The sequence below is a fragment of the Lactuca serriola genome, chromosome 7, assembly GCF_051521515.1.
Source record: "Lactuca serriola cultivar US96UC23 chromosome 7, Lser_US96UC23_V15, whole genome shotgun sequence".
Taxonomy (NCBI): Eukaryota; Viridiplantae; Streptophyta; class Magnoliopsida; order Asterales; family Asteraceae; genus Lactuca; species Lactuca serriola.
The window spans coordinates 31,922,787-31,942,059 of record NC_136414.1 but is presented as its reverse complement, the minus strand read 5'-3'; the positions used below and the strand labels follow the sequence as shown (position 1 = coordinate 31,942,059).

At 37.6% G+C, this 19,273-nt stretch overlaps 2 protein-coding genes across 4 annotated transcripts; one reads left to right on the top strand and one right to left on the bottom strand.

Annotated features, from left to right (window-relative positions):
- The first annotated feature begins 6,482 nt into the window (after positions 1–6,482).
- Positions 6,483–7,939, top strand: LOC145061446 (ras-related protein RABA1f-like). The gene is made up of 2 exons (XM_079008917.1): positions 6,483–6,778; positions 6,996–7,939. The coding sequence occupies exons 1-2, from the start codon at positions 6,561–6,563 to the stop codon at positions 7,426–7,428; spliced, it is 651 nt and encodes a 216-aa protein (XP_078865043.1). The 5' UTR covers positions 6,483–6,560; the 3' UTR covers positions 7,429–7,939.
- A 7,297-nt stretch (positions 7,940–15,236) lies between these two features.
- Positions 15,237–17,982, bottom strand: LOC145062514 (transcription factor VOZ1-like). 3 transcript variants are annotated; one of them, XM_079010110.1, is made up of 5 exons: positions 17,829–17,982; positions 17,323–17,583; positions 17,064–17,207; positions 16,461–16,977; positions 15,237–15,866 (listed from the first exon to the last, which is right to left on the bottom strand). In XM_079010110.1, exons 2-5 carry the CDS (start codon positions 17,530–17,532, stop codon positions 15,367–15,369), a joined length of 1,371 nt encoding a protein of 456 aa, XP_078866236.1. In that variant the 5' UTR covers positions 17,533–17,583; positions 17,829–17,982; the 3' UTR covers positions 15,237–15,366. The 3 variants fall into 3 exon arrangements, with proteins under 3 accessions (XP_078866236.1, XP_078866235.1, XP_078866237.1); XM_079010109.1 differs by having other exon boundaries at positions 17,822–17,944; XM_079010111.1 differs by having other exon boundaries at positions 16,461–16,959; positions 17,822–17,944.
- Positions 17,983–19,273: the final 1,291 nt, after the last annotated feature.

The following is a 19,273-nucleotide window of genomic DNA, read 5'->3' as shown; positions in this document are numbered from 1 at the left end:
CGTCGGCTACTAAGCCATCAACAGTATTTCCACACTGCTCAAAATACCCAATTATGCCTAAAACCAAATGAATTACATAATACGAATCTCCCTGACATAATTATATAACCAACACATAAGTGAAATCAATGAGGGTCCATGACACGTCATGATACTATCCAACCATTGGAGTAAGAAGCTCATGGTTCCTCACCATTCTTGCCATCACCCAATCTCAAACATGAAGATTCTGGACCAGCACTCGGTGGGCCTATAGACGTACGACCATCATCCTACCCACCTGCAGGAACCCAGTCAACATCCCACTTAACACTTACCAAAACCACAAGAGCCATACCATACAATAATACACTATCCTTCCACAGTCTTGCAACCATTCCTATAACGGCCTTACTCATCCTATAGAATGCTACGAGCCAAATCGTAGACATACCCAGGGGCGGATCCAAGGGGATCCCGGGGTAGCCCGGGATACCCTTCAAAAAAAATTTCGGTAGTGTAATTTTTGTTTACGTATCCCTCAAAAAAAATTCGGTATAGTGTATATATACGCATCCCTCCACTTATAAACACAAACAAACAGTTGGTCTGCTGGTTAAGGCGTTGGCTTATTGAAGTAAAGGTCTCAAGATCAATTCTCGCTTCTTACATATTATTTGTTTACTTTTGTTTTATTTTCCCAGCTATTCTATCCCACATCGCTAAACACATGTAAACTCAGCCATTTTTTCTATTATATAAACCTGTTATCCTCATGCTTTATTTGATATCTACTTTGAGTCCTACATCGATTCAAGTATCAAAATATACTTCAACTTCATGTTTATACAACAAGACTTGAGGTTAGCTAAGGATTCGATTAAGATTTGGGTTTAAAACTGAAACCGAACGGGGGAAACCCAAGCACCCCAGGAAAAAAATTCGGTTACCCTAAAAAAAATTAAGATACCCCTTTACTTTAATCCTGGCTCCGCCACTGGACATACCACTCTTCCACAACCGCATACCAACCTAGTGAGTGTTACGGCTACCCCTCAGTCTTACAACACTCCCATGACTACCATGGGCCCAGCCAATGGTCTTGCCAACTGCCTATAAGAATACCTAACAAAAGATCGATACGAGCTGAACCCCAACCTACTGGACCCTATCAGGCATTCGGATCGTACTTCGAACCCTAGGGCCTTCATCATACATGACCAGAAAAAGATGTCCTAACACAACCCTTAACCTCAACCTATCCATAGATCACGAATACACCCCTACCTTTGCTTTACGTCCACGAACAAGATAAATTGAATCCTTAATGTTTGGTTCCCTGATTACAACAGACCGATGAACACTCTTCCGTGCATGAACCTTGACTCATTCCACAACCAGATTCCAGCTATCCTCGACTCATACCACAACCAGATCCCAACTATCCTCAACTCCAACCCTACTAGCATGACCAATCAAAATTTGATTATGCGTAGATCTAAGGCCTTTCCAGAAAACTAATCAATGTTGCACCTAAACTTAGACTAATATAGATGCACCCACAGAACCGTCTACTAATACGACTCGACAATTCACAAAAAATCTCAACTAAACAACAAAGCCTATGCGATTGTGCATCCACCACACCGTGAAGTATGTTGATAAATCAACAACAGCTCTACCCTTACTAATGATAGTGATCGGTTAAACAAACTAACCACCCGTTTAACTGACATTCAAACTGAGCGACACATGCTCCCCTTAACTCTATTTTTTTGTCCTAGAAGGGACAACTGGTTACAATGAGATCTTTGCCTAGAAGTTCCCGATGCAAGGACCACATGCACAACCTTGAAAGCATGAATCTGACCAATCCCATAAACCTTACCACCATAAAAGGTCTCATCAATCTCGAATACTAGAAATCCAATAAACTTACACTACAACTTCCTCCAACCCATTATGTTGGAACCATGAAAATAAATCTGGATGCTGATCCTTCAAGTAGAACACTCAGTCCTCCTCCATTCAGGGCTTACTCCCTCATTGGCCAACGTCTTTCACATTGAAGCCTATAACCGGTTCACCCAAATACCTTCTAGATACAACTCTCGATATAAAAAATGGCATATGAAAATTCTTTGAAAAATAATAACCAAACAATCATAAAGAAACCTTAAACCTCAAATACAGACCTTATAAACTCTTCCCAACATTATCTCCTCGATCTTAACAAAATCGATCAAAATAAAATTGGATGGACGAGGCACCTTACGACCAGAGCATCAGGCAACTAAAACTTACATTATAGGAGTTTATCCACAACTGTATATTCCTCTAGAGCTTCAAGAATCCATTATAGATTTTCAATCAATAGCTCTGAAAAACTCAACATATCAATAGAACTCTCTGTCCTGAATTAGAACATTCCGGTCCTGCCTAGATATCCCCGATCTTCTCAAAACTATGCCACATATCCGACTTGCAACATGGTCCTCACCTAGGCCACCAAATGAAAAGAGCAGTCAAGTTTTGAACACCCTCCCTTTCTTACAACTACCAACTTACACACATCTGATCCCTTCCCACCCCTCCTCCCCCCCCCCCTCAAATGCGATAGGTTGGAAGAACATAACCCCATTGTAGGGAACAACATCTTGATCCATCGGGCAACCACCCATCCTCAGGTTGCAACACTCGGGTCGATCATCACATTCATTTTATTCATGAGTCTCGCGACTCAAACTGGCACTACTCAGAACAAGGTCTTTGATACTTTAAAACTAACTAAATCATACAGATATAAACCCTTAATATCCAAACTTCCACAACCTTAGGGCCCAAATAAATATCAAGCTCATCTTTATTCTGAAAAACCATAACCAACGGTCAGTCAGATACGAAATTACTGCAACGAATCATGGTATCAAACCATGATATCTACCCTCAACCATCTCCTTAGAATCCCAATAACTTTCCTTGATTCGAGTACAGATCATGTTCTTCCAGTAGTACGAGACCAATACTACCTTCCACACATATTCGTACATTCCTCAAGAATCATCTTGGATTCTCTAAGTCACCTCCTAATGACATTCTCATAGATCTTCATACATAATTCCTAACCACTAGGCCCAAGCGACTTGGACATGCATATATCCTATATCCACTCTTACAAGAGTAACTAACAATTCCTTACTTGTTGTCTTACTAACAACACCACTTGCTCATGAAACTTACACTAACCCTGTAGTTGCCTCGTATATGCTAATTTAACAATGGATTCGATAGACAGTCGAATAATTGATTCTACCTAAGTCCACACCCAGACAAGGAATAGGAAATAAGGCTAAATCAAACTTTCTTAGGCTATAAAATCATATTTATGTACAACCATGATGCATATACTAAACAGCTATAGTCATAATGTCAGTTTCAAATAACATACCAAGAAATCCCCTAGGCTATCAGGCATCATAAATCAGGCAATTCTATCACATAATTCCTGAAGATCCCTAGCCTATAATCTAGCATGCATTTCTAACATATCATCGATATATATAGAACAAGTGTGAGTATCTTGGGGAATAACTTTCCTTAGGCCCCGACCGATTGTACACATTACACCATCTTCGTTGATCATTTAAAAATTTAATTATGAAAATTATTTTGCAGATCCATAGTTTGAGTCTGGAATCACACAAATGTTCAACCAGTTCTCTCAAAGCAGGGCTCTGATACCAACTTTTAACATCCTAGAAATCATGATAAAGAATTTTCATTTTTGTAAACCATTTCCAAAAACCATAAGAAAGTAAACAATTGTTTTCAAAACAAATCCATAGAGTCATAGTATCAAACATCTCTCAAAACATAAATCAGCATGAAGATGTGTACAATCATGCATTCTCCTTGCCCCAATCATCTGATGTTCCAAAAACCATGAAACCAACAACTGTAAGCCAAAGCTTAGTGAGTTCCCCTAAAATACCCCATACAATAATACATATATAACACATGCACCCCAGGCCCGAAGCATATGACTAAATTGCCCTCGAGCCCACAACATGAGATTGGATTGCCCTTCCCCGGCCTACAAGCCATGTTAGGCTTGCTCCCGAGCCAACAACATAACACTAGATTTCCCTCCCCAGTCCTCAGTTTATGATTGGCTTGCTCCCGATCCCACAACATAAGACTGGAATGCCCTTCTCGGACCTCATCTTATGAATAACTTCCTCTCGGGTTTGTTGGCGTGCAGTACAAAGCAGTATTGTCTCAATCCAACCTCACTATGTCGACATATGCAAACAGATAAAAAATAACCAACAATACAGGTAATCATACAAATATACCAATCTAACAGACTGTTATAGCATATCAACATACTATACACAAGGATAAATAACATAATCTAGTGGACCAACATTGGTGTCTTCCACCCACGAGTACAGTGAGGAAAACTCAACTCAGTCTGTCGACAAGATGGAGCACGCACCCAAGTTGACGATATCAGTCCCTCACGCTAAATGCATAATAAAACACTAATTAATAATTAAGGTAATAATTAGACCTCGGAGAGTGTGGGTTCATAGCTAATCCTCCTTGGGCAAAAGACCATTTTGCGTTCCCATACTAAGTCCCAACATAGTTGACCAAAAGTCAAACCGGTCAAAAAATTATTGGTTAACACTCAGTTGACTTACGTCTTGCATAACTAATCTATGCCTAGCGTAGAACTACGCCATGCGTACAGAGGCTATGCCCTACGTAGAGTCCCTAATCCCAAAAACTTCTATTAAGCTCTTAATACAGCAAACCAAAATCTTAAACTCTCAGATATGATATGTTTCTGACTTTATCCCTTTGTATGTACAAGATGATCACACAACCAAACTCTAAGTCCAAGATGACACATTTTGCTCAAGAACTCATGCATGGATGGATGAGAGTGTCCAAGCTCTCATTTTTATGAATCTATAACCTCAAAACATAAGAAGGAGGCATTCAAATGGTCTGGATTAATCCATACTCACAAGGACCAAGGTTAAGGGACAAAAGCATAAAAACCCATTACCTAATTAGATCTAACAAAAGGAACATCATGATGCAAGATTTATATGTTCTAGAGATAGGTGATGAAATGCAAAGTCTGGATCTACAAAGCTTGGAGCTCATACTTGCTTCTCTAATGGACTCGTTCTTCAAGAATGCACACAAAAATCACACTAATACTTTCAAAACTCATAATTAGTGAATAGGGTTTGAAAGGAACGATATGAGGTGATGGAGGCTGGTAATGGGAAAGGTTCCAAGAAGTTAGAACCCTTAAATAGGGCTCAAAGCCTTAGGATTAGGGTTTTAGTCAGCAGTGCCTACGACCTGTGTAGCAAAATCTACGCCATGCGTAGATTGTTAAAATCACATTCCTCATTCAGCATCTACGCCCTGGGTGGGGCAAAACCCCCAACTTCCAATTCAACTTCAAACAGTCATAACTTCTTCGTTACTCTGTTTTCGACGTTTTTTTTATATGCATATAAAGGTATTGAAGCGCCCCATAATTCTATCTAGTTAACTTTGGCTTAATACATGTCAAACTAAAACCATAACCCATGCAAGAAGCCCGGGATATAACTTTTCCCATTTTACCATTTGGTTCTAACATTCAAATCAAGGGTTTTATATATCATAACCAATATTATCAACCTTCAATAAGGTCTAAACTTTACTTCCCCAGGGCCCAAAGTCTTTACTTGATCGAATTACGGCCCACGAATCCTGAATTAAGAAATGCCTGAAACAGGGTGTTACATTCGGTTACCTTAGGTGTCTAATTCCCAAGTTTTAGCAAAGAAAAGAAAAGAAGGGGGAAGAAAGTAATAATAGAAAGGAAAAAAAAGGAAAATAAATTTGTATTTTGTGTTCCAGAGTTAGAGATAGCAAAAAAGAAAAATGAAACATTTTATTAATTTCTCTCAAAATCAAATTAGAAGAAAAGTTAGGAGGGAAAATGATTTTTCTATTTCATTTACTTCCTTCTTTTAATGAAAATCAAAAATACAAATTTTTTTTACTTTCTTCTCACTTTTATTTATTTCTCTTCTTTTCACCGATTAAGTTGAACTCGAGAACATGTAATACTTCTAATCCTCGAGATATTATTGACCTCTCCATGTAAATGTGTAAGATGTTGTTCTCTAATGCCTTACTATAGGGTTCCTTTAAAGAATTTTGTTTAAAATAATTAATTGGTTGTCACGAAGTTTTGTGGTTTTCCCATATAATTTTGTTTTTTAACCCATCCTACGTACTTATGCATGTATCATATGCCTTAAATAGCCTCAGATCATTGCATACAATGTTTGGATTAGGCGATTAGGATTCCTTATATGGTCCGCTGTACCATGCCAATATTTTATTACACACAAACTCTATTTTGACCTCTCTTTTTCCCTAAATTTCTGAAGCCTGTAACAACAACCCAAATCACCTCATGTGTTCCATTCATCTTCATCTCTCTGAACATGGTTTCTCTATCTCAACCATAAACACAAATCTGTGCACAGAGGGAAAGGGAAATGGCATCGTATACAGACGACGATTATGATTACTTGTATAAGGTAGTTTTAATCGGTGATTCAGGTGTAGGTAAATCTAACCTTTTGTCACGTTTCTCCAAGAATGAATTCAGCCTTGATTCCAAGTCCACGATTGGGGTCGAATTCGCCACTCGTAGCATCCGTGTTGAAGACAAAACTATCAAGGGGCAAATATGGGACACTGCTGGACAAGAAAGGTATTATCTTTCATAATAAAGATTGTTCGAACCCATGAAAAAAAAACTTTGTGTTCGTGTTTTTCATGTTAATGAATCAACAAATTGTCGTGGGTCCGGTTTTCTTTCATGAAACATGAAATATCTTTTGCTAAAGTTGTTAACTTTTTAAAGAATTTAGCATGCATCGATCGAAACAACGTTATCATGCACGGTGTTGATTTTTGTTACGTTTCAGATACCGAGCCATCACGAGTGCTTACTACAGAGGAACAGTGGGTGCACTGATCGTATACGACATTACCCGAAAGGTAACATTTGATAACATCGAGCGATGGTTAAAGGAACTCCGAGAACACACAGACCAAAACATTGTCATCATGCTCGTAGGAAACAAGGCCGATCTCGGACACTTAAGGGCTGTGACAACAGATGAGGCCAAGGCTTTTTCCGAAAGAGAGAACGTCTTCTTCATGGAAACATCAGCTCTCGAGTCACTGAACGTTGAGAAAGCTTTCACGGAAGTGCTTACCCAGATTTATCGTGTTATGAGCCGGAAGGCCCTTGGCATCGCTAACGAGCCATCGGTTGTACTTAAAGGGCAGACAATAAATATTGGCGATAAAGATGACGTGTCTGCTGTGAAGAAAGCCAAGTGTTGCTCTAGGTAATATATATATAAAAACACATCTACTCTCAAGAAAGCTAGGTGTTGCAAAGACTGAAAGAACATATCTTTATATCTATTGATCGATGATTTCGGGTGAAGAATACTACGTTTTTGGGCACCTTGCCACCTTGTACAATGAATAGTAGGAAATATGTCGTTTGCGATGCTAAAGAAGTGGCAATAGAATCTTATTTAAGCACCTTTGATCGATTTTTGCCACAACAACAATTTCGACGAACTTGGAATCGCAAGAGAAAGAGTCAACGACGGAAACTACCGCAGTGTGTTTCTTTTTTGGGCGGATTTTGCAACGCGACTCCTTTTGCAATGAACATTGACCGTTCTCTCTTTTTTGGTTTTTAGGACCGATTCAGGGCCTCTATTTTTGTATAGTTTTTTTTTGTTCATGTATTAGAGAATAGTTATCTAAATTAGTCTAGGGATATATAGCTTTTTTACTTTCATCAATATTTGATAATTTGATTCTTCTTCAATGTATATAGAGAAGTTGTGATGCCAATGTGGGATTAAGCTATTTGGTAGATGTAGAAGGCTATTAGATTGAAGGACTCAAGTTTAAACACAGATATAGTCGAATTAAGTAACTTGATGAGTTTAACTTCTAACCACTAACCAACCGGAAAAAAAAACGTCATTAATTGTAGATACTCAATGTCAACAATTGTCACTATAAGACCATCATATATACATACCATGCAAGTAGCATGGGATGGATTGTGTTCCCGTAGACCGCATAAACACTACCCTATGTGGTGTGGTATGTGTTGTGGTTGTGATGAGAATAACTTTGGCTATGCGCTTTTGAGAGAGAGAGAGAGAGAGAGAGAGAGAGAGAGAGAGAGAGAGATGGCTTGCATCCACGTAGACACGTAAACACTGTCTCGCCTCATGTGGTGTGGAATAACTCTGGTTATCCGTTTTCTTTTAAAATAGATATTTCAATTTTACTTATAAATACTAGTTAATTATCATATACATTTCTACCCTACAAACATCTATTTATTTTTATACTCTATAATCCATATTCTTTATAATTTTTTTCTCCTGTAATTTAAATCAAACTATGGAACAAAACTCAAACAATCCAAACATACCAAATTTGATCCACCCATCGGTTTGTATGCACTAAATAGTAAACACAATACCTCTACAATACTCACATTTCGATTCACCCACCGGTGGATTCATGAATATGTTATAAGGTTCACAAATTCAAGACTGACACCTTTTCCAACATCCATTTCTACTAAATTAATTCCAACAACCAAACACCTTCGAACAACCAACCACATTCCAACAAAACACCTTCCAACAATCAAACGCATTCCAAACAAATGAGTATTGTCAACAATTTCACCATTTTCACTTTCAACCTTTTCAAGTCCAACATTCCAAAGACGAAGACGAACGGTACCAGAATCACAACTAAACACTTCAAGAAGAAAACCCAAAATGATGACAAACAAATGTCCTAGGAGTTGAACGGGAGACGAAAAACAGCATTATCGCGAGCTTTGATATTTATATATGAAAATAAACATAACGCCAACCACCAATCTACGAAAGCTTTTTGGGAAACATTTTAGACCTCTTCCACACCAAGATAGGAAAAGGCTTTTAGCAGAGCAACAACAGTGTTTGTGGAAAATGATGCGGGTTAAGAGTTAGTTGCACCAACTTTAACAACATGTTCAATAATCTTATGAATATGCATAAAAATGGATCCAACGATTTCAACATTGTAAATATTGAACTTCACCATGTAAACAGAAGGATTAGATTACTTTTAATCTATACTTATCTTCATATCTTGTATGTATTTAAGATCCGTTTATTGTGGATCTCAGATTGTAATCCTTTGTTATATATATAATACTAAAATCCCATGGGATCCTTTAAGCCAAATACTCTTTTCTTCTTGGTATCAGAGCCACGACTCTAGGGCTCCGATTTTCTTCCCCTCATCGACCCAACCCTTGATCACCTCCTCTGATCAGGTTGTCTTTCAATGGCTACTGAAACTACGTTTATCAATTCGTCCAAGATAGCTACTGCTGTAACGTGCAAACTCAGTCGCACGAACTATCTTCTCTGGAAGGTGCAGGTTGTTCCAATTCTGCGTGGAGTAAAACTGTTTGGCTATCTCGATGGGTCCACTGTTGCGCCACCAACCAAAATCACCGTTGGCATAGGTGATGCTGCCAAACAGGAAGACAATCCTGCATATGAAGTGTGGATTACTCAAGATCAAGCCATTCTTGGGGGCTTGTTATATTCAATGACTGAAGATGTTCTTTCACAACTAACCAGATGTGCAGATACCTCAAATCAGCTGTGGACCACCTTGCAAACTATGTTTTCTGCGCAACACAGAGGTAATTCTATTCAAATCAGAACTCAATTGTCAAACACAAAAAAGGGCGACTTTTCTGCCTTTGAATATTATCAAAAGATGACTGCTTTGGCCGATACTATGGCCAATATTGGGCACCCAATGACAGATGAAGAAGTGATTGCTTATATCCTAGCCGGGTTAGGACCTGGACATGGCGATTTGTTCACCGCCATAACCGTTCTTAGCAATCAGCAGGAGGTAAAGTTATTTGAGTTCTATTCGTATCCTGTTGCACATGAAGCTCAAAGCATTGCTATGAATGGTCCTTCCGATTTTGTGTCCTCTGCCAATACTGCCACTAAACAGGAAACTTCCAACAATCGCAAAAGTCAAAGTAGCAGTACCTATAACAACTCAAACAACAGCAATTCTCGGTCAAATTATCGAAACACTGGAAATCGTGGCAGGGGGCATGGCCGAGGCAGATACGGTGGGGGTCCAAGATGTCAAGTATGTGGCATACCCGGACACATTGCCCTGAACTGACATAATCGATTCAATCATGCATACCAGAATGAGGACTATAGAAGTGGTAATAGTGCAACATATGGCCACTACAATGGACGCTACAATGGATACAATGGCAACTACAACAATGACCCAAATTGGTACCTTGACACAGGTGCCACCGATCATCTCACAAGTGACCTAGACCGGCTATCCATACCCGAAAGATATCATGGTAAAGACCAAGTTCAAGTCGCCAATGGCACAGGTTTGCATATCTCTCTTGTTGGTCACTCTAAAATTCACAATCTAGGTCGACCTCTTGTTCTTAAAAACGTCCTTCGTGTCCCACATATTAACAAAAATTTGCTTTCAGCCGATAAACTTGTCAATGATAATAATGTATTTATTGAACTCTTTCCCAATGTTTTCTTTGTTAAGGACATAATCACGAAGAAAATCCTCCTAATCGGTAAAAGCAAAAGAGGTCTCTACCTGGTGCCAATTCGCCACTCTTCACACTATGCCAGGTCTAGCACTAAAGTTTCGTTTTCACAGTGGCACCAACGTCTTGGTCATCCTCATTCAGAAGTTGTCAAGTCTATTTTGAAGTCAAAAAATTTAGGTGTTTCCTTTAATGAGTCTTTAGTTTGTGATGCATGTCAATGTGCTAAGAGTCATCAGTTGTCGTATAAAAACTATGTTCATGTCACCACCTCTCCACTTGAGCTTATTCACACAGATGTTTGGGGGCCGGCTCAAGTGTCAAGTGGTGGTTTTAAATATTATGTTAGTTTTCTGGATGATTACAGTCGTTACACTTGGATTTATCTTATTAAAAGCAAATATGATGTTGAACAAGTATTTTATAACTTCCAAACTCATGTTGAACGTCTCCTTAACACCAAAATTCGTACAGTTCAATCCGATTGGGGAGGTGAGTACCATAGACTGCATAAATATTTTCAAACTTGTGGTATTGCTCATCGTGTGTCATGTCCACATACGTCACAACAAAATGGCATAGCTGAACGTAAACATTGTCATATAGTTGAAACTGGCCTGACCCTGTTAGCTCATTCTTCTCTACCTCTTCGTTTTTGGGATGAAGCATTTTTGACAGCATGTTATTTAATAAATCGAATGCCCAGTCGTATTATTAAAAATTCCACCCCCATCACACGTCTTTTGAATGTTGTCCCTGATTATTCCTTCTTACGTAATTTTGGTTGTGCATGTTGGCCGAGTCTCCGCAAGTATAATGCTCATAAACTTGCCTTTCGTTCCACTTTATGTGTTTTTCTTGGGTATAGTTCTATGCATAAAGGGTACAAGTGCCTTGACAAACAAACAGGTCGTGTTTATATTTCTCATGACGTAGTGTTTGACGAGTCTCGTTTTCCATTTGCCACATCACATATTTCGTCCTCACCCACTCTAATGCTCGTGGTGCTTCTTATCCACCATCTGAACCTAGTAATGTGAATGATCACATGAATAGATATGACCTGTCACTTTTACTTGATAATTTGTCTCATGTAGCTGCAGCACCTGTACAAACTGGTTTGACTTTCACCAGCAGCTCACCTGCCATCCCGAGGATATCTCCACCATTACCAACGCTTCCTGCCACACCACCTACGGTTCCCACTGTGGACTCGGATCCACCGGTCATTCCCAACGAACCAGAACCAGCATCTCCGGCTCCTGCTCCGGCTTCACCTGCTCCAGCTCTTGTTTCTACTGTGCCCTTGCATCGTTCACCGCCCCCACAGTGGGTCACTCGCACACAAACAGGTTCTGTGCGACCAAAACAGTTTACGGATGGTACTATACTCTACAATCCTTCTCGTCGGGCTTTCTTTGTTGTTCCTACTTCTCACAAAGCCGCCCTTTCTGATCCTAAGTGGCGTTGTGCTATGGATGCCGAGTTTGATGCCCTTCATAAAAATCGCACTTGGGACTTGGTACCACCACCTCCGTGTGTTAATATAGTTGGCTGCAAGTGGATTTTTAAGACGAAACTACATCCGGATGGTTCACTTGACAAACATAAAGCACGGTTGGTTGCTCGGGGGTTTACTCAACAATATGGCATTGACTACCATGACACGTTTAGCCCGATTGTCAAACCCGCTACAGTCTGGTTGGTCTTATCTCTTGCTGTTTCTAAAGGATGGCTTCTTCGTCAAATTGACGTTAACAATGCTTTCCTTCATGGTCTTTTAAACGAAGATGTATACATGAAACAACCTCCCGGGTTTGAAGATGTTCGTCATCCACATCATGTATGTAAGCTACGCAAAGCTATCTATGGTTTGAAGTAGTCCCCACGTGCTTGGTTTTCTCGACTGAGTGATAAATTACATCAACTTGGTTTTCGTTCCTCCAAAGCTAACACTTCCTTATTTGTTTTCTCTCACGGTGGCCACACTATTTACATGTTGGTGTATGTCGATGATATTGTTATTGCCGGGTCTTCTCCTACACTTATTGATGGTCTTGTTCGCACTCTGTCATCCTCATTTCCCATTAAAGATCTTGGCCGGCTTAGCTACTTCTTAGGCATTGAAGTCACTCCCAATTCAGGGGGTATAACCTTATTACAGCACAAGTATGCATCTGATTTGTTACACAGGTCTCATATGGAGAATTGCAAGAGTGTCTCAACGCCTATGTCGGTCACTGATAAACTCACAAGAGATTCTGGAACGTTACTCAATGAAGATGATGCATTCAAATATCGTAGCATGGTAGGAGGTCTACAATATCTTACTCTAACAAGACCGGATATTTCATTTGCAGTGAATAAGGTTTGTCAATATCTCTCGAAACCAACTTATGTACATTGGGAGGCAGTCAAAAGAATTCGTAGATATATCAAAGGCACGATGAACACCAGACTATGCATCAAGAAGTCCAACTCCACACTTCTAAGCATATTTACAGATGCTGATTGGGCAGGTTGCTTGGACTATCGCAGGTCCACCGGAGGTTATGCAATCTTTATGGGTCCAAACCTGATTTCATGGAGTTCACGCAAGCAACCTACTGTGTCAAGATCAAGTACCAAAGCTGAGTATAAGGCATTAGCAAATGGGACAGCCGAAGTGATATGGATTCAGTCTATATTAAAAGAACTTAATGTCCGTCAACCAAGGCCACCGGTGTTGTGGTGTGACAACTTAGGAGCTACCTACCTGACTGCAAATCCAGTTTTTCATGCACAAACCAAACATATTGAAGTTGAGTTTCATTTTGTACGGGAGAAGATAGCAATGGGAGCATTGGATGTCCGTTTTATTGCATCCGGATATCAATTAGCAGATGGTTTTACTAAACCAATTACACGTGCTATGCTAGAACGGATGAAGCGCAATCTCAACCTTGTTGCGGTCAAGATTGAGGGGGAATGTAAACAGAAGGATTAGATTAGTTTTAATCTATACTTAACTTCATATCTTGTATGTATTTAAGATCCGTTTATTGTGGATCTCAGATTGTAATCCTTTGTTATATATATAATACTAAAATCCCATGGGATCCTTTAAGCCAAATACTCTTTTCTTCTCACCAATATTGGACCACCAATGATTGTAAATCATTTAGCCATAAAAGCATGGCTAGTTATATGAAGTGTCTGAATTGAGTGCTTAATCCGGAAGTGCTCTCGCAATCTACGGACTCCAACAAAACATCGGAGTCAAATGACTACACAAATATGTCAGATATCAATATAAGAATTGACCTCAACAATGACGTTGAAGAATGTTCACCAGAAGTATCCCTTCAACAACCGATTGGAACATGGAAGGAACAAAGGAAAATGCCGTGGCATCTTCGTTGAGAAAAAGAAAACATATTCGAAAGGAATATAGCGCAAACACTTTTGGAAAAACTCTACAAACATATTTACTTGTTAAAGAAAAACATAAGCATTAAAAATGAAGCGAGAAGAAAACAATAAATATTTTCCAATATAAATTTTGAACATGACGCCTACCAAAGATCTGTCACCGGAAGAGCTCCAAATGTTTTAGCGTTCAAACGGGGATTTAGAGAAAAATATAACTATATTTATTTATTTTTTATTAAAGTAGTTATTATTTAAGTTTGATGTAATTTTTATTAATGAAAATTTCACATAGTTTTGGGAATGTAACTTTTTTATACAAGTGATATTGAGAGGTGAGGATTTTCTAAGTATTTGTGTGGAAGTAGATGATGTGGTGCTAAAGTGATGTGACGAATGTATTTTGAATATATGGTCTTAAGGTTCGTCATATTGTCTTATGGTGGTTGAAACATATCGCAATTAGCCTTTTTCCAAAGTCTACCGGTAGAAAAATTCATTTCTATAGACATTTAAATTTTGTAAAAAAAATCTTAAATACCTAGAGATAACATGTCTTAACTACACAATAACCCGTTGCTATGAACGTTTAAATTCTCGTGCTTGAATTAAATAAATTTCACCTTTTTGTTAAAATGGTTTGAACTTTGAAATTCTAATATGACTACCGCTATGATGAAAAGTTTTTTATTTTTTTATTTTATCTTTAACGATGTTTTAAGATGTTATTTTTAAAGACCCTACCAAGGGTGTTACTCTATATAAGACATGAAAATTTGATTATTGTAAAATGATCAATTCCTAATGCTTTTAAAATTTTAGCTATGGGGATCGAAAGAAGCTTTGAGCTTAGGTCATCAAGATAAATTCATGTTTTTGAAGTCTTCATAATTTGTTAGCGCATATTCACTTACTACAACTTTACAAGTATGTGCTCATGAAAAGTATTTTGGCCAAATCATTCATGATTTGCTACGCAATGTATGGATTACATAAAATTATAGTATTGATTGAAAGATTGAATAAATTATATTCAATCTTATACATCCTTATTGAATTAGAACAAAATTCACCATACCAATGATTCAAAATCTTCATAAACAAGATCATAATGTGTTATTATATTGCCAAAAGCCAACCTATATATAAAAACATGTCAACATTAGTGTTTTTTAATCTTTCTAATCAAAAACAAAAAAAACCCTTCTCAAATTTTCTTCAAATTATGTTAAGTAGTAGCCACCAAGATCTTCAATAAGATAGTTAAATCCCGTGTTTCCTCCATACTCACCATCCAATGTTCGTTTCGTTTGGCTCAAATCAGGGTAAACAGTCGCACATCCTTTTCCCCTTCCTTTAAGCCTTCCCATTTGTTTTTGAAGATTGATAACCGATTCATTAGCAATCTTTCCTTTTGGGCTCTTTTTTTTGTCAACAAGTTTTAGTTCTAATCTGTATAATGCACAAGTATCATACTTGTTGATTTCGTATTCGTAGAGGTGCCATTCGAGGAACTTCATGGGTTGTGGGTCCATGTAATAGGATCTTTTTAGCCATCCGGATTCATTGATTACTTGTTTTCTTGATTCATGCCAACCTCTCCCGTTGTAATCCGGGAGTGATCTTTGCTTTCTGTTTCCGCTCTCGAATGCCCTTCGCGGTTTATCGAAAAATAACCATTCGCGCAGTGTTTCTCCCTCAAAAACCGAAAGATCAAAGAGCTCTGGAAAAAATTCACCCTTAGAAACAATATGACAGGACATGACACGACAGTACATAACATATACTGTACACAATGTGTTACAGTACACTGTGTCTAGTACACTGTGTCTGACATATATTGGACTATGACCGAGACTGATGTCAATAGGACAAAAATTGCACTCTTTTGTCCTACCCAAAAAGATGAAACAAGATGGGACATGGACTTGCCCTTGATCTCTCACATGTGAAAAAGACGAAAATACCCTTCTCGTCCTTTTCATCAAAGATAGCCCTAGAAAGCTTGTTCAGTCTTGTCCGATCCAGTCCTATCCCGTCCTGGGATAGGACCGGAGGCGACAAGCCAGGACTCAACAAGCTTTCTAGGCTATTTTGATGAAAAGGACGAGAAGGGTATTTTCGTCTTTTCCACATGTGAGAGATCAAGGACAAGTCCATGTCCCACCTTGTTTCACCTTTTTTGGGTGGGACAAAAAAGTGTAATTTTTGCCCTATTAACATCAGTCTCAGTTGTAGTCCAATACATGTCGAACACAGTCTGTTATGTCATGTCATAAATGAACAGTTGAATGACAAGAAAGACGAGTAGCCTCACCGGGAGCATTCCATGGTGATTTTGCAGTGGCTGCCCCTTCACACTCCGGAACACCAACCGTTTTCCCCTGTGCTTTTGCACAAAGTGCAGCAAAAAGCAAATTATCCTTCAACTCAATGCCTTTAGGTCTTATGACAGGTGTCATCCCCGGTTGACCTTCATTTTGAGCTATTGTAGCATGCAAACCGCTGCAATAATTGGTGCACCACCATTGAACCGCCCTCTCAGAGCACCACCCTTGAGCCGGTCTGGGACAATCCCAAAGTGCACATTTTGGTCCCAAAAAAGCAGAAGGTGGAGGGCAAATGTTAGGCAGATAGGTAGCGATTTGAGGTAAAGCATCTTCTCCCCACATACCATAAACTCCATCATTACAGTTTTGCTCAAATCCACGTGGCATATCAAATGATATGTAATCAAATTGTGTATCTACACCTGGATTATGTACTCCTGTTGTGTTTATCCCAAAAGACGTATCTACCCCTTGTTCTTGACACATCTGAGTTGCAAGAAAGTTCTGTAACATTTACATATAAGTTTTCCATTGATCTTTAAATCATAGGTCATGTAACTGGTTTAAGAATCAGAAGAGAAAATATTCACCTTGTGGAAAGTAGCATTTTGAGTGGTGTTTTGGGCATCTGGATCGGGTTTTGGAGCAGCCAACCCACTGGTTGCATCATCTTCTTCATCATAGAGTTGCAATAACCTACTTATGTCAGGCGAAAAGGATCTTAAACTTGCACCCTGCATCAAAAATCCAAGAAAGTAAATCAGAACACACATTCAAACTGTTGATTAAATCCATTAACATTAAAAAAAAAAAAAGCAAACGGAAATAGACTATAGCTATATGCCATACCTGTTGCAGAGAAGGAGAAGGAGAAGGTTCGTTAAGTTCTTTCTTCCATTCCTTGAGCATCTGATGAACTTGTTCCTCGAGTACAGCCATGTCGATGTTACGGCTGTCCTTCCTTGCAGATTGCAGATCCATGAACATGCCTTGAAGATCATCAACGCGGTTCATAGCCCTGTCTTTGAATATCCTGTGTGATTTTGCACCTCTCCTCATTCGAAGAAGAGAATGATATGACGTAATTTCTCTCTTCCCTCCAACAATCACCTGCAAAAATTCAACACCAAAAGTCCAAAACCATCCGATTTCACAAAAACCCGATAAATCTAAAGAGAATTCAAACTCAGAATTCGATACAGTGTTCGATACACCAATATAAAATCAATATTTCTCAATCAAACTACTAGAAACTAACTTGAATCAAACAGGAAACAGAAATAACAAAATGTCGAGCAAAACCAACAAAATTGAAAACAAACTAGTAAAGATTGGGAAAAGAGATTACAGATTACTTGTTTTGATATTCGAGATGCGAATGAGTTAGAGATTTAGCAAGGGTTTGGATCATAAAGAGAGAATTTGGTACCCTCCACCTCAAAGTGGTCAATTGCATCTCGGCGCCAAAAGTTCTTAGGGGAATATATATACGTCGAACCAACTGTTACTTTAATATTATTTTCAAAGTTTGCTTTTATTAAAATGAAGTAGTATAACTTTTATAAAAAAATATAATATATTTAATTTTTTGCACATAAGTGAATACGTTTTTAATAATTTAGATATAATTTGAATGTTAAACCATATATCTTTTATCTAAAAACACTTTCAGATGAAAATATTGTGATATAAGCCAAGTAGCCCCAAGTGAAGTTCGAAAAGGTAAAGACTTTAATCAAATTAAAATACTCATAGCAATTTTTATTTTTATTTTTTGAGCTTTTTTCATTGCTACAATGTCTCGGTCAAAAGAACAAAATAAAAAGGGACCCTAATGTAATATTGGCTCTATGATTTATTCGTCCAAAATTTATTATTTTTCGAATCTAACAAAAATCGAAGATGCGTATTAATTGTTTATATGATAAGTATACTAAATTTAGGAAGGGTTCATTTGCAATGGAGCTATTTTTGTTATATATATTTTTTTTGGAGCAACGATTTAGTAGAAGTCTCAATACAATATTTCAATGATGACCGTGAGTTCGAGCTGTTTTATATGACAAATTCAATCCGAGAGGATTTTCAAGGAAAATTTTTTATATATGTTGCATAATTGAAAGATACAAATTTAACATATTCAAAGATTTAAGTCAATATTAGTTTTTTAATATACATTTTGGGGTTAAAAAAATAATATGTAAAATTCTATAATAATATTACAATGGTCATACATGACCGTTTTAATGAATTGTTATAGCATAATATTATTAATACAAATATAATTTGTAGTATATTATCGGAATACTATAGTGTAAAATTTTAAAATCATTTACTGTATTTTTTATAGAATATTACTAATAGTAGAAGAATATAAATTTTGCTATAAAATTTTAACAATATTCTTAGAAAATATTACAAATACTCTATTTATATTTATTATGAACATTATAATATTTCATAAGAAAGTTTTTTGTAATTCTTTTTATATTTTGTGGATATTAAAAAAATTAATGCAAAAGCATTATTTTAGTATTTTTTTTTTTTTAATTTTGTTTTTTGGCCTACAAAATATGTGGCCATAGATGCATTCATGATTTCATGTCTTACAAAAACAGTGTGTCCTAAAGAACTTTTTATTACCTACTAAACAAAAGTATAAATGAATGTGTAACCCGTAAAATGTTATAAAAAATTAATAGATCCTCAAACTTTTATCTGAAAATGTTAATTACATAACCTAAAAATATGTTCAGAATATTTTCCTTCTATACAATTTTTTCCAAAATAAATTTAAAAT